At 37.3% G+C, this 13,925-nt stretch overlaps 1 protein-coding gene across 8 annotated transcripts in view; it reads right to left on the bottom strand.

Moving 5' to 3' along the window:
- CNOT2 (CCR4-NOT transcription complex subunit 2) overlaps positions 1-13,925 on the bottom strand; it is a 144,185-nt gene that overhangs the window by 17,743 nt on the left and 112,517 nt on the right. For all 8 annotated transcript variants that reach the window (XR_005588232.1, XM_039500233.1, XM_039500215.1 and 5 more), the window contains 7 exons: positions 13,256-13,403; positions 12,087-12,269; positions 8,734-8,813; positions 7,119-7,244; positions 5,183-5,307; positions 2,196-2,316; positions 1,931-2,087 (listed from right to left, as the gene is read on the bottom strand). Coding sequence is in view for 7 of the 8 variants with exons in the window: in XM_039500233.1 (XP_039356167.1) it covers positions 1,931-2,087; positions 2,196-2,316; positions 5,183-5,307; positions 7,119-7,244; positions 8,734-8,813; positions 12,087-12,269; positions 13,256-13,403 (940 nt within the window). In the remaining variant the exon portion in view is untranslated. The remainder of the gene's footprint in view (positions 1-1,930; positions 2,088-2,195; positions 2,317-5,182; positions 5,308-7,118; positions 7,245-8,733; positions 8,814-12,086; positions 12,270-13,255; positions 13,404-13,925) is intronic.

A 13,925-nucleotide genomic window follows, 5' to 3' on the forward strand; every position in this document is an offset into this window, starting at 1 on the left:
AATGCTAGTTTTACTAGCAAAGAGTGGGACAAAATTGTACCAAAAACTCAAATATTCAGTTACATGTGCTAAATTACACTTAAATCTACTTTAAAATACTGAATTCAGATGTACTTTGCTCTAAACAGATGGTTCAAACATAGCTTTTCTGAAGACAATCTGTATTGGAAATATCAAACAACTCTGATATTGCGCACAGCCTCGAGATGCACCTTCTCAGACAATCAAAATTAAATCAATGCTAAAAATTATGGAGCTAGTAGTGAGAAGAGTTATTTCTTAGTATAGCTATTTAAAACTTTCATGTTCTCAGTGAAGTAGAAAAATCCATCACACTCAAACAAGAAGTCATCTGTAAGAGCAGCACTAATTCTTTTCATTCTGCAGAATCTAAATCCAGTTAAGGCGCACAAGTGTAATTCTGAGAATACCAATGGAACTCTGCGTAAGCTTGAAAGTTTGTCTCTCTCACCAACAGAAGTTGGTCCAATAAAAGATATTACCTCACCCACCTTGTCTCTCTAATGGAACAATGTTCTGAAAAAATGTTGAGAAATGCATTATGGAGTAATTCCTGAAAATAATCAATTTACATGAGGGATATATATAAATTAGTGCTAATTACTGTATAAGGAGTACAGATTCCAGAATGCCACCTTTTTCTTATTACTCTTTCTTGTTTCATCTTGTTTTACACTCTCTCTCTCCCTCCAATCCTTCTTGAACTCACATACATACCTATTTCATGTGTATATAATCTGAGAAATGTGAAGTGCAAAGAATTCCTTTCATCTATATGTACCATCCCAATCTGGTTTTGCTGGTTGGTTTATTGTGTGCATTCATAAAATTTCAATAAACATAGTACACAAATATTTGGTGAAAAAAAGACCTTTTTTTTTTTTGAGAATAAACTATGAAGTTCAGCAAGGTTCTTCTGTAGGTGGGTCATGCATCAAGTATCTTTTAGATGAATTATGTTTTTAGTACTCTGTTTATCAGGTTATGCAGAGTAAACAAAATCTTTAGAGCTCCATGTCCCAAGTTTGCCCATGTAGCTCACAAAACATGAGGCAGGATTGTAATTCTGCAATCCAGCCGGAGTAAGAGATAATATGCCACTGAACTGCCCCAGAAGCAAGGTAAGAAAGAGATGTGACTCTTGTTTCCTGCTTTTCCCTTGATCCTTATGACTTCCCACTCTACAGCAGCTCAAGTATATGGGCAGATGTGTTGAGGGGGCAGAGCCAATACTCCACTTACTTCCCAAATGTATGGAAGGAGAAGTAGCAGCATGTCAGCAGCTGCTCCCCTCCTGCCTCCCAACACAGGCTCTGGTGAGGTGGGTAGTCCACATGGAGGTATAAGAGATTCTTTAAAATTCCTTACTGCCCTGTGATATCATGGTGGAGGGCTCACAATTATTCACATGGAGAATATAAAATAGCTAGTGGACTAGAAATTAACTTCAAAAGGTATACTGCTCTTGAAGATAACAATACAACTATACAATGCAACTATGAAGGTGTACTATTTGTTATTACATCAGTGTAAGTTTAATTTACAATAAAAATGCTGCCTGATCGTTAAATGTAAATATCCTCAAGGAAAATTTTTATTTAAAAAATAATTTATGCATGAAATTTATTAACACCACACTAAAGCTTTCCTGAAAAAAATCCTTAACAAGTTAAGGGAGTAAGGAGGACCTCCCAGCTTACTGAAAGTTTGCAAAACAAGATCTCAATATGCCTAGAAGCACAGTTCTCTTAATAATGAAAGCTTTACTTTACTATCATTGCATTTTCAAATTTAATTTGTCAAAGTATCTGCAGTTTTTTTTATATTCATGTGAACTAAATGAACCCAATATTATGAACAGCAACATAATTACAACAAAACTGATGACAGTATTGAAAACAGAACTTACTCAGGAGAGTTGAGATTGAGACCTAGTGTTGTTAAGTCACTTCCTAATGCAAGATGTACCATTCCTGGGTCCGTCTCTGCTGCCCTGATGAATGTTAACAAGCCAATCATTCCAAACTGGTCCGTCACCATCCCTTGAGGAATGTTGGTAACCCGACCTGGGCAAGAACAACAAAATTAATTTTCTCCTTTCAAAAAGCAGAGGAATCAACAAGATCATCTGAAAATATTTTCAAGTGATTTATCAAAAAAAGGCTCAAGTATACCATCAGGTAGCACCTGGATCCCTTTTTTCTGCTGGTTGTTGTTTTGCGTTGTTGAACTTTTATCTCCAGGGAATTTGGGTCCGTCTGCACTAGAAGATGTTTTGCCTGATGTACTCAAATTCTATTAAGAAACAAGTAATTTGTGCAAGTTAGCATGATAGAAAACAAACCAACATGGAAAACTTGGTTACGCAGCCCTTCTGAATCAAGCGCTCTTCAAAAGCCATCGACAGGACCATACATGTACTGTGAGGCTGAAGTCTGTTCAATTATTCATATCCCAAAAGAAATTAAGTGCCCTGCCACATTACAAGGTAATTCAGTTTTAAGTTTTGAAAAAAAAAACAAAAACAAACCCCACACCTGGTATTTGTAAAAAAAAAGGAGTTAAAAACAAAGATGTAGTTTTCCACACTTTTCAGGGTTTACTTATGAGCAAAATGTAAACCACAGCTCTGTCAGTTGAAGTCCTTGTGTTCTGTTACCAATCTGTAGGTATGATTAATGCCTTCGTTATTTTTACAATCCCTAAAATAAGAACTACTCCCAAATCTATAATCTCAAATTTAAAAAGGTCAGGATATTTAAATATTTTGTGCACACTTGGAGCAGAACATTAACGGGAAGAGTAAACTGTTGCATTTCTAAAAGAGCGCGTGGCACAGGAGGTGCTCGTGAGCCCTTCACTTCACAGGCCAGCCAACAGTCTCGTCTCCACATAGAGAGCCCCTCTGAGCTGCAGTGGCTAACACTGGATATAATAACGGGACCAATTACAGAAGCAAGCAAACTACAGTTCACACCCACCAGTTAGGAAAGAGGTATAACACTATGTCTGACAAGAAAACTATAAAATGTTTGCTCTCTACTGCAAATTGTTTTTCTGTCGTCATTTCTATTTACTATTTCTACAATACCATAGAATGCACGGTGCCACACTGACAGGATACTACTCTGAAGAGTTCAATGTCTAGAGAAGATATCACAGGAAGGGACAATAAAAGAAATTAAAGACGCGTCTAAAAGGCCGTTTGGTGCGCAGCAAGTTCAGGTGTAAATCTACAGTACTTCAGCATGCTGCATCCTAACTGCCCACATAGATCTTGCTGCTGCACACTAAAAGTTTTCTAGTGTGCACTGACATACTGCTGCTTCAAATGGCAGAACATCAGTGTATCAGGACATACTGCCTGCATAGTACTGTAACTCTTTGACAAGACAACTTTTTATAGTCTCACATAGTATCAGTTTAATTTTTATCCAATCCCTCTCGGAGCTTCTACCTCCTGTTTTTCAGTACTGGCAAACCTTAACAGCTTTCTCCAGGGAATGAAAAATGAACAATTTGACCTCCACAGATAGCAGGACTGCATGCAACGAAGTGGCTTCACTCCCATATCTTTCTACAGCTGCTTGGATGCTGCAAAAGCTTTATACTACTTCAAAAAATCAAGTGTGTAATGTGGATAAATGCTAATTTTGGCAATCTGAATGGTTGAATCTCCCATGGTTACAGCGATTCATGATACTTCACTGAAAAATTCCAAATGGTATTTAGTGCTAGTACAGATCTAGGATATTTCCCTTTTTGGCAGCTTCTTTGCAGAGATTAATGTGTGGGAAATTCTATGAATCATCCAAGCTCAAAAAGTTAATCATTAATCCAAAACAGGTTGAACATAGTTGAGATCAACCACTCTGAAATGCCCATTAAAGTACAGAATCTAGGATTTTTTTTAAAATTAGCCATTCTGCTAGTCTAATTTGCATTATCAAATCAGCTCCATGATCTCACATGCACCAGGACTGTGGTTTTAACTGGTGAGATATTTACTCTGTTTTACTTGTAAATCCCCTGAATTTAATTTTTATCGTTTCCATGGAACACTACATACTACCTATAGTTTATTAATGAAATTTATGATCAAAGAACTTGAGTTGGATTAAACAGTTCCTACACTCATGGCTTGCTGCCACATTAACCGAAGAGGAAAAAAATCTTTTTACAAGTTTATTCTTATTTGAATGTCCAGTAAATACCATATATGTAAAAATATGAGTGGCAAACTAGAATCATAAAACCCCACCAATATTTGCCAAAACTTGCTATAATCCAACTACACTGGAATATGGATATTTTAGAACAACCCCAAACCATGCAATTACACTATTAATATTCACATTGCTGATAGATACCAATATTACCAAATTTTCAGAGTCAATAAAATTATACATGTAAATCTGTAATAACTAAAAGGATGCAGAATAGTCTTGTGGTTAAGACACGGTATTAGGAGTTAGAAATCCTAATTCCTGACTATGACACAGATTTCCTGTGTGATATTTGGTTAAGATCACTTTATCCCTGTGCCATTATTTCCCTATCTGTAAAAAAATGGGGAACAACAATATTTACCTACCTCTCAGGGACATTGCGAGACTTAACTCATTAAGTTTGTAAAGAATTTTGAGAACCTCAGTGGAAGGTGCTGTACTGTGGAAAGTATTATTGGAAAAAGTAACATGTGAATCTAGCTAAGAAGAGGGATCTGAACTGGAAGTATTTTCCCTATGTTAAAACTCAGCACTGGGAATTTTAGAACAATTATATCTTGATTCTAGAAGCAAACTTTGTGAGGTATACCTGAAAGAAACAATTAAACTCAGTTTTTCTATCTCCAAAAGTGTACATAAAAGTACACAGGACTTTTTTGAAACTGAGAAAGTAATTTGATTCTCCCCCACCCAAATAATCTGTTATCAAGGTCATTTTCATGGTCAGAAGACAACTGATTCCCCAGGAGAGCCAATCTGTACAGTACATATAGTGATATTTCAATTACTGAGTAGTTTATAGAAGACCTCTTAAAATTTGTCACCTTGAAGTGCAAGTATATTCACATTGCTTTACTGCCAATTTTAAACTAAGTTGTTAAAAACAATCATCATCACTGGAGGGAAAAAATAAAGTTTTAACATTTACTTACAGATTTGCTGTCATCATTACTTGATGTTGGATCTTTGTAACTGGAGCCTGGTAATGCTGGAAAATCTTCATTGTGTATTGAGAAGTCCTGGGATTGCTCACTTGCTGGTTTTGTTACCATTCCGACTACAATCCAAATGAGAGCAAGTACAATATTAACTATTATGAAAACATTTTTCTGCTGCTGCTTTTATGAGTGATTGGTACAGTGCAACAGACTTTAAAAGAACAGGAAATATGAAAAAATGAAAGTGTGTTGGTTTACTGGAACCATACGTCACTGACTCAGTTCTCTTATTTAAATTAGATGTAGTAGAAAACTTTGGCAACAAATTCATAACTAGCACAATTGAACTGTTTTTATGGAAGTTACACTAAGAATTAAATTATGCCCAATAGTATTACTATTATTAACACTGAACATCTTATACAAAATCTGAATAAGCAGAAGAACCCTGAGAGGAGTTTTTAAAATATTAAAGCAATTTGATAAAAATATAGATTTTTTTTAACTGAAATCGGTTTTCCTTTAAATTCTGAAAATGTTTTCTGAAATTTGGTTAGGCTTATCTATTTTAAGTAGACATGCAGGTAATTTGCAACAGATCACCACCACTATATTATACTTGCCAGTGACTTAAACAGTAGGAAAAATGCAAGTCTATAGGTATCTGACCCTAATTTCAGAAAAGTAGGTCATTCATACTGGAAGATCAGATCCAGGGACTGAAGAGAAGCATTATTTATTGTACCAATTTAAAAAAGACTCCAGGGGTCAACCTCTTGTCCAGATTATAGTAATCTGGCTGCAAATTACTCCTCAGACCTCTGATGCAGGGTAAGTGCAGATAGAAGGAAACCTAGAGCTCATTTTCCAGAGGTTCTGGATAGGTGTAGATGAGCTAAAGTGCATCAACTGTTGAGATTAGACATTTTCCAATGTTCTGAGGTCAAGAAGATATCAAAGCTCCCTTTTTTCAATTTAGGAAATCGGTTTACTGAATCCTGTTTCTTCTTTCTTCTGAATAAATGGATTCTGGCATTTATAGATGCAAATAAGATCTTTTAGCAAAATGCTGATTGATATTCTAAAGGTAACAGAGCTTTTTCTGTCAGAAATTTGGAGAATGAGCTAAAAAAAATTAATACCTTCTTTCTTGTAGAGCCCAAGTGATATGCAGTACAAACATATATTAAGGAACAAGAAAAAGTTGTACTTTGAGGCTAAGCTACCCTGATGACTTATACTAGAAATCACATGAGCAAAGATAATTTTTTAACGATTCTACAAGTAGTTCTATTGCATAAGATATCTGTCTATTTAGTACTTTAAAAAAATAATCAATAAGCATGATGTACTGTGATCGCTATTAAAAAGTCAATAGGTAGCACAGTATAGGAGGAAACTGTAGCACCTCTGATATGTCGTCACATCTCTTAGCAAATGCTGACTTTTTAAATGTTAAATAACTGTACCAGTCACATTTTATTTCTAAAATAAACTATTTACAAGGTACGCTGAGACAATTTGACCAACAGGCATCTAAAAGATAAGCAATCAATTTGACAGGAAACAAAAAACTGAAGCTATTTAAAATATGCATATCCAGACTGTAAAAAAAAATTGCCAGTTTTTAATCAAAGGTGAATTTAAACAGCTGAGTTATAATGACTTGCAACATGTTTGAAGTCAACTTCCAACTGCTGAGATGTTGGGTAATGTTTTCAAAAGCATCAAGATGACCAGACGGTAAGTGTCTCAGTCACTTTTGAAAACATGACTTAGGAGCCTAAGTCTTATTGATGGTCCATGGGATCTAGGCACTTTTGAAAATGTTACCCACTGTCTCATAATAACGTATTACAAACAGCCATAGGCGAATCAGGCAAGTAAACATTTATTTTATTCAATGAAGTTTTCAGAAGTACATTCTTACCATAGGGAGCCCTTCCAGCTAATGGGTTTATTAATGGAGTTGGGTTGCCACTTCCTTCCCTTCTATTTCTGTCTGCTAGTGCTGGAAAATCTGAAAGGTCCAGTCCTGTCACATTTTCACTTCCATCTAAAATAAAAAGCACTCTGTTTTTTAACCACCTTGAATTTTTTGCACAGGTACTGCAGTACATGAAATCAAGTTTTTCTTCATAAAACAATAAAAGGATCAGAAATATTTTCTTTTCACGAAAACGTACATTCAAATAAACTGATTTGGTTAAAATGTTCAACAAACACCACCTCCTGTCACCAAGATGTGATTTCCATGGTTTACAGTGCTAGCAACAGATGATATGCTGAAGAAATAAAATCCCACCACTAAAAGGTAGGAGAACACTTCATTTTCTCTTCACGTTTCTATCAGTATTCTGTATAAATTTAAAAAAAAAAAGAAAAAAAAAGAAGCCTAGATGACAAGGCTAGGCTATAGAGCATTTTTTGTTTTTAAAATAACAACTCAATAATATATGCCAAGAGTCATGAATGTGAAACCGTACCTGTAAATTACAGGACTGAAGTTATCAGTGGTTCCATAGTGGGAAAGAAAAGCGGCACTAACAGGGTACTAAGCAAGAGAAGGGCTTGGGGAGGGGAAGTAGTAGTAGTATCAGTGGCAGCGCGGTTAATCGCTACTAACTCAGGACAAGGCATGAATTATGATTTGGACCTGGTATCAGAGTATATACAAATTTTGAATTACAGGTTTATAACGCCATCACAGGGTTCTAGTGACTACACAAACCACTTGGGCATTACCCTTTTACTTTATGACATCATCAGTATTTTAAAGATGTAATTATAACCTTGTAGTTATATACAGAAAGTTTAGTATAGCCATACATATCTAAAGTAAAACATTTATCTGGATGATTTTATAAATAGTTTTCTTAATACAAATGAACAGTCTGGAATTCCTAGAAACTGTCACAACCCGGACTACTGATTTAAAAGGATCATTTTTTATAACTGTGTAAGAGGAGTTGGAAATAAGGGAAGATCTAAATATAGTTTTTAAATAAGTTTTTCACCATAATATTTTTATACTAAATGGATACTTCCCCGCCACCTACAGATTAATGAACATTTAACAGGATCATCCCTTTGTTGTTCCTGTATCTTTAAATCATTTTTGACATTGAAACTGGCTGTTACGAATGTGTGTGTGTGTGTGTGCGTGTATTGTTTTGCAATAGTTTGCAAAACCAACTATTTTTAGTGTAATTTAAGTTTTTCTACTGTCTTTAAAAGTAATATAAATATTAATTTTGAGTATAATTTCAGAAATGTTATTTTTAAGCCATTTGCTACTACCTAAATGTATTTTGTGTTTTCCATATGATCTTAAAAACTGAATTACACATTTGTCATATATTAATGTCAGTGTTCCAATTTATGTGCATATTCTTAAGTAATGGGAACAATTCTGTACAAAGTCATTAAGCATAATTACAAAAATTCACAATTATAGATACAAACAACTTTAACAATTTGGGGGTTTAACCAGCTAACATATATACCTCCTATTGTACTTCATACTCTATTTAAAGAGAACTCACCTGTTCCATTAAAAATGTTACTTGATAAGGAGTTATTCATTCCAAATGCCTGATTCCTGTTCATTCCAAATCCAGACATACTGTGCACAAACACAAAAAATAAACACTTTCTAACTTCAGCTGAGTGAGAAGGCAGGACAAGAAAGGAAAACGAAGAGACTTCATTAATACCTCACCTGAGTTACTACAGGCTAAGAAACCTGCGTTCATCTTTCAAATTCAGTTTTCACTGTTTTATATTTTGCACTTGTCAAATTTGTATAAACAATGGGGCAATTAATCAAGACAATTTTATTAGAAATTTCTAATAGAACATTAAGAAAAATGCTAAGACTTAAGGATAACAGAGCCATAGGCATTAAAATAACGAGTTCATAAGTGAATCATGACAAAGTTGATATATCTATAGATAAATAGAATACAGTAGATACCATCTTGACTTTGCTAAGGTATATGATACAATAAAGTCAAGATGGTATTTTGACAAGATAATTTTGGCTTGATCTGTCCAGGCTAACTCCTAGTTTCTCTTATGCTTTATTAAGAGAGGCAATTAGGCCAAGGTCTAAAAAAAGAAAAAGTAAAAAAGGCTATCCCCCTTAACCTTTTGCTTTTACGGTTTCCCATATGTGGGTACACATCAATCAGAGAACTAGACAACTTGCTTTGCCTACTAGCAGCAATAATCACCCTAGGAGGGGCAAGAGAAACTACTTTCAGTTCCCCTAACACGGTTCAAGAGATTGAGTAGGGGAACAATAAGTGAAGAATGACCCTGCTCAGCTTGGCTTCAGCAAGGTGGTGTATTTGGAATACATCAAACCCCAGCTATCAGCCACTCGAAGAACAGATTTCTGGCATCTTCTGGAATTCTAAATCAGGTGAGAGCACTGACAAGACAGTCAATCTTGATGTTAGTTAGTAAGGGCATGCAATATAGCCTGCTGATATATAGTACTTTTCACACAACACATCTCAACAAATAAAATCCAGCAATTAAAAGAATCCTCAGACTAGGGATTTCAGAGAGATACAAGAGGTCAGACAGCAGGAGAAAAAATTGCCCCACAGTTATTTTTTACCTGTGTGTTATCCAACTTTCTATCAATACATAGTGCTGCCTCTTCAGGAAAACAGAGGTAGGTGATGAGGAGAAAGTTAAATATTCTATAAATTTTGAAATAGCCAACACATTGTTCAAATTGGGGAAAATGTTTAGAGAATATTTTATGGAAGTGATTATCAAATTATGTGACCATCAAGAAAATTCATCAAATCTTCATGAAGTTTTTAAGTTTATTCACAATGTCTGTAAATTCAGTGTTAACAGTGGCATTTGTAGTATAATTTAACATGTGTATTTATAGACTTGTGTGTATATATTTGCCTTTAAAGTCAAGTGAATAACCCCACACTGGAAATATCTTCAATAAAAAATAGCAACTAGTGATCATCCCTTCCTAAATGGGAGAGGGACGCAAGAAGAAAGCATATGATGTATGTACATAAAAGATGAAGACAAGAATTCAAAAGCTACTGCAGACTGGGATTTCATCATCTCTGAATTACTGCTGAAACTAAGAAAAGGGGCATCTCAAATAATGTTAATGAGGTTTTTGTTTTGTTTTTTTAAAAACAACACTAATTTATTTGCCCCTTTACTTGCCCCTTTACTATTCATTACAGCAAACATGCTGAGGTAACCTATGGAGCAGGGGTGGGCAAAGTTTTTGGCCTGAGGGCCACATCGGAGTTGTGCAACTGTACGGAGGGCTGGGTAGGGAAGGCTGTGCCTCCCCAAACAGCCTGCTCCCCCAATCTGCCCCCTCCCACCTCCTGACTGCCCCCCTCAGAACCCCTAACCCATCCAACCCCCTCTGCTCCTTGTCCCCTGACCGCCCCCTCCCAGGACCCCACCCCCCGCTCCCTGTCCCCTGACTGCCCCGACCCCTATCCACACCCCGCCCCTGACAGGCCCCTGGGACTCCCACACCTATCCAACCCCGTTCCCCATCCCCTGACTGCCCCCACAACCTCCGCCCCATCCAACCGCTCCCTGGTTCCCCATCCCCTGACTGCCGCCCCCCCAGAACCTCCGCCCCATCCTCCCTGTCCCCTGACTGCCCCCAGGACTCCCTGCCCCTTATCCAACCCCCCTGCTCCCTGCCCCCTTACCATGCTGCTCAGAGCAGCAGGAGCTCGCAGCCATGCCGCCTGGCCGGAGCAGGCCATGCTGCCCGCACTGCTCAGGAGGAGCAGTGGGCCAGAGCACTGGCAGCGCACCGCGCTGAGGCTGAGGAGCCGGGGGCTAGCTTCCCTGGCTGGGAGCTCAGGGGCCGGGCAGGACGGTCCCAAGGGCCGGACATGGCCTGCGGGCCGTAGTTTGACCACCTCTGCTATAGAGAGGACCAAAAGACCCCTTCTCATGCCACAAGGCAGGGATTTGAACTACTGCTGCCAAATCCCTAGTGTGGCTGGCTGAGGAGATCAAGATCTTTTCTTGAAGTGGATAGGAATTGCACAAACTAAGAGATTAAAAACATTATCTTAAAATTTCTCTCCCTCATTCTTTTTTTACATAATGTTGGGTTGGAGAAGGCATATGACTGACATGAGTTAATTTGCAAACAGTACAGAGAGATTTAAATGAAGAAAGGGTGGGGACTGGGAACACTGACATTGGGTGGACATACTACCATAAGTGTGGAAAAGCAGTAATAACCAAACTACAGTTACGATTCTTTTTAATTGTCTATATAAACAGATAACTTCAAAATCAATATAAACCAAACATAACAGTAACACAGCATAAGATAAGATAAGTTATTGATGATTCTGAGACCTATGCCTACAGTGGAAGGAAAGGAACAGAGGCTGTTTGCAACAAATGCTCAGCTCTACAGGAGGACACGTCACTGCTTTCCAAATGGTTGCGTGGCTTACAGCACAGAGGCGCAAGACTCCTAAAGAATGTGACTTACAGAGGCAATTCTCAAAGAACTATTATATTTTTAATTCTTGCCTTACATTAAATGCACTTGGAAAAAAAGTAACTTATAACCAGCACTAAAGTTAAAATGTGCAAAAAAAATGCCAACTTGCATTTTAAAAACTGTTTAAATATGTATTTTTGCACGAACAGTAGTGGATGACCAGTGACCAGCCAAAATTTAGTTTGAAGGCTTCAATCAAGAGAGTCTTATGTACATTTCAAAGCAGATACATGGTCTCTTGGCAGTAAGAATTCACCACTTCAAACTTTAAAATAATGGCTAAAACTAGATTTTTATTTCAGGAATGCTGCTGAACATCCCCATACCTGCATGTATATAGCTTGACCAAATCAGTCTTACCTGTTCACAGTAAAAGGTTGTCGAGAGGGTTGCTGCTTTGGCATACATATTATGCTAGGCGAGCTTCTGTTGGGACTGCCTAACCCTGAACTGCTCATGCTGTTTGTCCTGCTGGGAATTCCAATGCCCTGACCAACCTGGGAGTGGTTCATCATATTCCTAGGATTCATAGGCAATATACCCCTGAAAGAGATAAAACCATCCAAAAAGTTGAACCTATACAATACTGTTCAATTTCAGTATAGAAATGAAACAAATAATCAATTTTTTAGGCTGTCAAGCTAGATTTATGAATAATTTCAATATGGCACATCATCTAAGCATCTAAGTGGCTCTCAAACTAGGGCCGTCGCTGGTTCAGGGAAAGCCCCTGGCAGGAAAGGCCAGTTTGTTTACCTGTCGCATCCGCAGGTTTGGCCGATTGCGGCTCCCACTGGCCTTAGTTCACCGCTCCAGGCCAATGGGGGCTGCAGGAAGGGTGGCCAGCACGCCCCTTGGCCTGGGCCGCTTCTTGCAGTCCCCACTGGCCCAGATTGGCGAACCGCAGCCAGTGGGAGCCGCGATCGTCCGAACCTGCGGACACGGCAGGTAAACAAACCAGCCTAGCTCGCCAGGGGCTTTCCCTGAACCAGCGGTAGCCCTAGTTTGAGAACCACTGGATCTAAGCAATTACTTCTCAGTAAATGGTAGAGTTGTAGGTTTCTTTAGAAAAGTCATATGCTCCTTTATACAATGAGACTAGATAAATCCTTGTTCAGGCCTAGTGTAGAATACTTATAAAAAATATTTGAAGTGAAATAAAAGTCTTATGAGTGTGAAAACACCATACAGCTAAATCAATTGATATATACAATCTTTTAATATTAGTGCTTCTGTGCTACCCCCTTGATATTCTGAATGCTGTATAACATGCATAAAATTTTAACCACACATTTACCAAAGCTGTCAAATGATGTCTTGTGTTCACGCAACAGAATTTGCAAGTGAACACTATCCTTACACATACAAACAGTGTATTACAAATATTTTCCTCAACACAGGCAGTGATCCATAATAGGAAATATTTTTCTTTTTTATTAACTATAATGTAAAGTAGTTTAGGTAAAATATGCTTAAAAACTGCTCTGCAGAAAAAAGCAATTGCAGAAATATCAGCTACCAATAAATACCTGCTTGGAGATGGAGGCGTATGAAGTGACATTGTTGGTACCCCTGTTGTTGGCGTTACGTGGCTCGGTAACTGAGTGCCTTGTGATAAGCTGCGATTTAACTGAGGGGTATTGTTGCTCATTCCCCTCATTGGAAGGCCTAGTGCACCTATTGAAAAAAAAATTCAGAGGGGTGGAAATATGTAGCAATCAGGAACAAAGTGTTATCCATCTGGTGTAGAAGGGAACTTTATCTAATTTGACAATCTAAAAAAAAAATAGTGTAATGCTGCAAGAAAATGCAGTGAAAAAATTAAGTCCTTATTTACATGATCTAAACATGTTGTCTTTTTGTAATTTTCAGAAAAAAGGCTTTTTATTTGAAAGCTTTTTGTATTTGACAAGCACTACCAAAATTGCATTTCCATTGATATTTTCATTCTACAGCGTTATAGGTTTAATTTTATATCAGTAATTTGCAGGTTTTATGTTCCGACTGGTTTGTTAGACTCAGCACTGAAATATAGCTTTAAAACTGAAGGAATAGTATAAAAGAATATCTTGACTCATTTTGTATTTTGAAAACTTTAATTACATAAGCGATAAGCAAGACTTAATGTTCTTCTTTAGAGTGTCTCTCAATCTTGTTTTTAAGAATTTTCTTTTTTTGTCATCTGTTGGCATATTTATC

The sequence above is a fragment of the Mauremys reevesii genome, linkage group 1 (genome assembly GCF_016161935.1).
Source record: "Mauremys reevesii isolate NIE-2019 linkage group 1, ASM1616193v1, whole genome shotgun sequence".
In the NCBI taxonomy this organism is placed as follows: domain Eukaryota; kingdom Metazoa; phylum Chordata; order Testudines; family Geoemydidae; genus Mauremys; species Mauremys reevesii.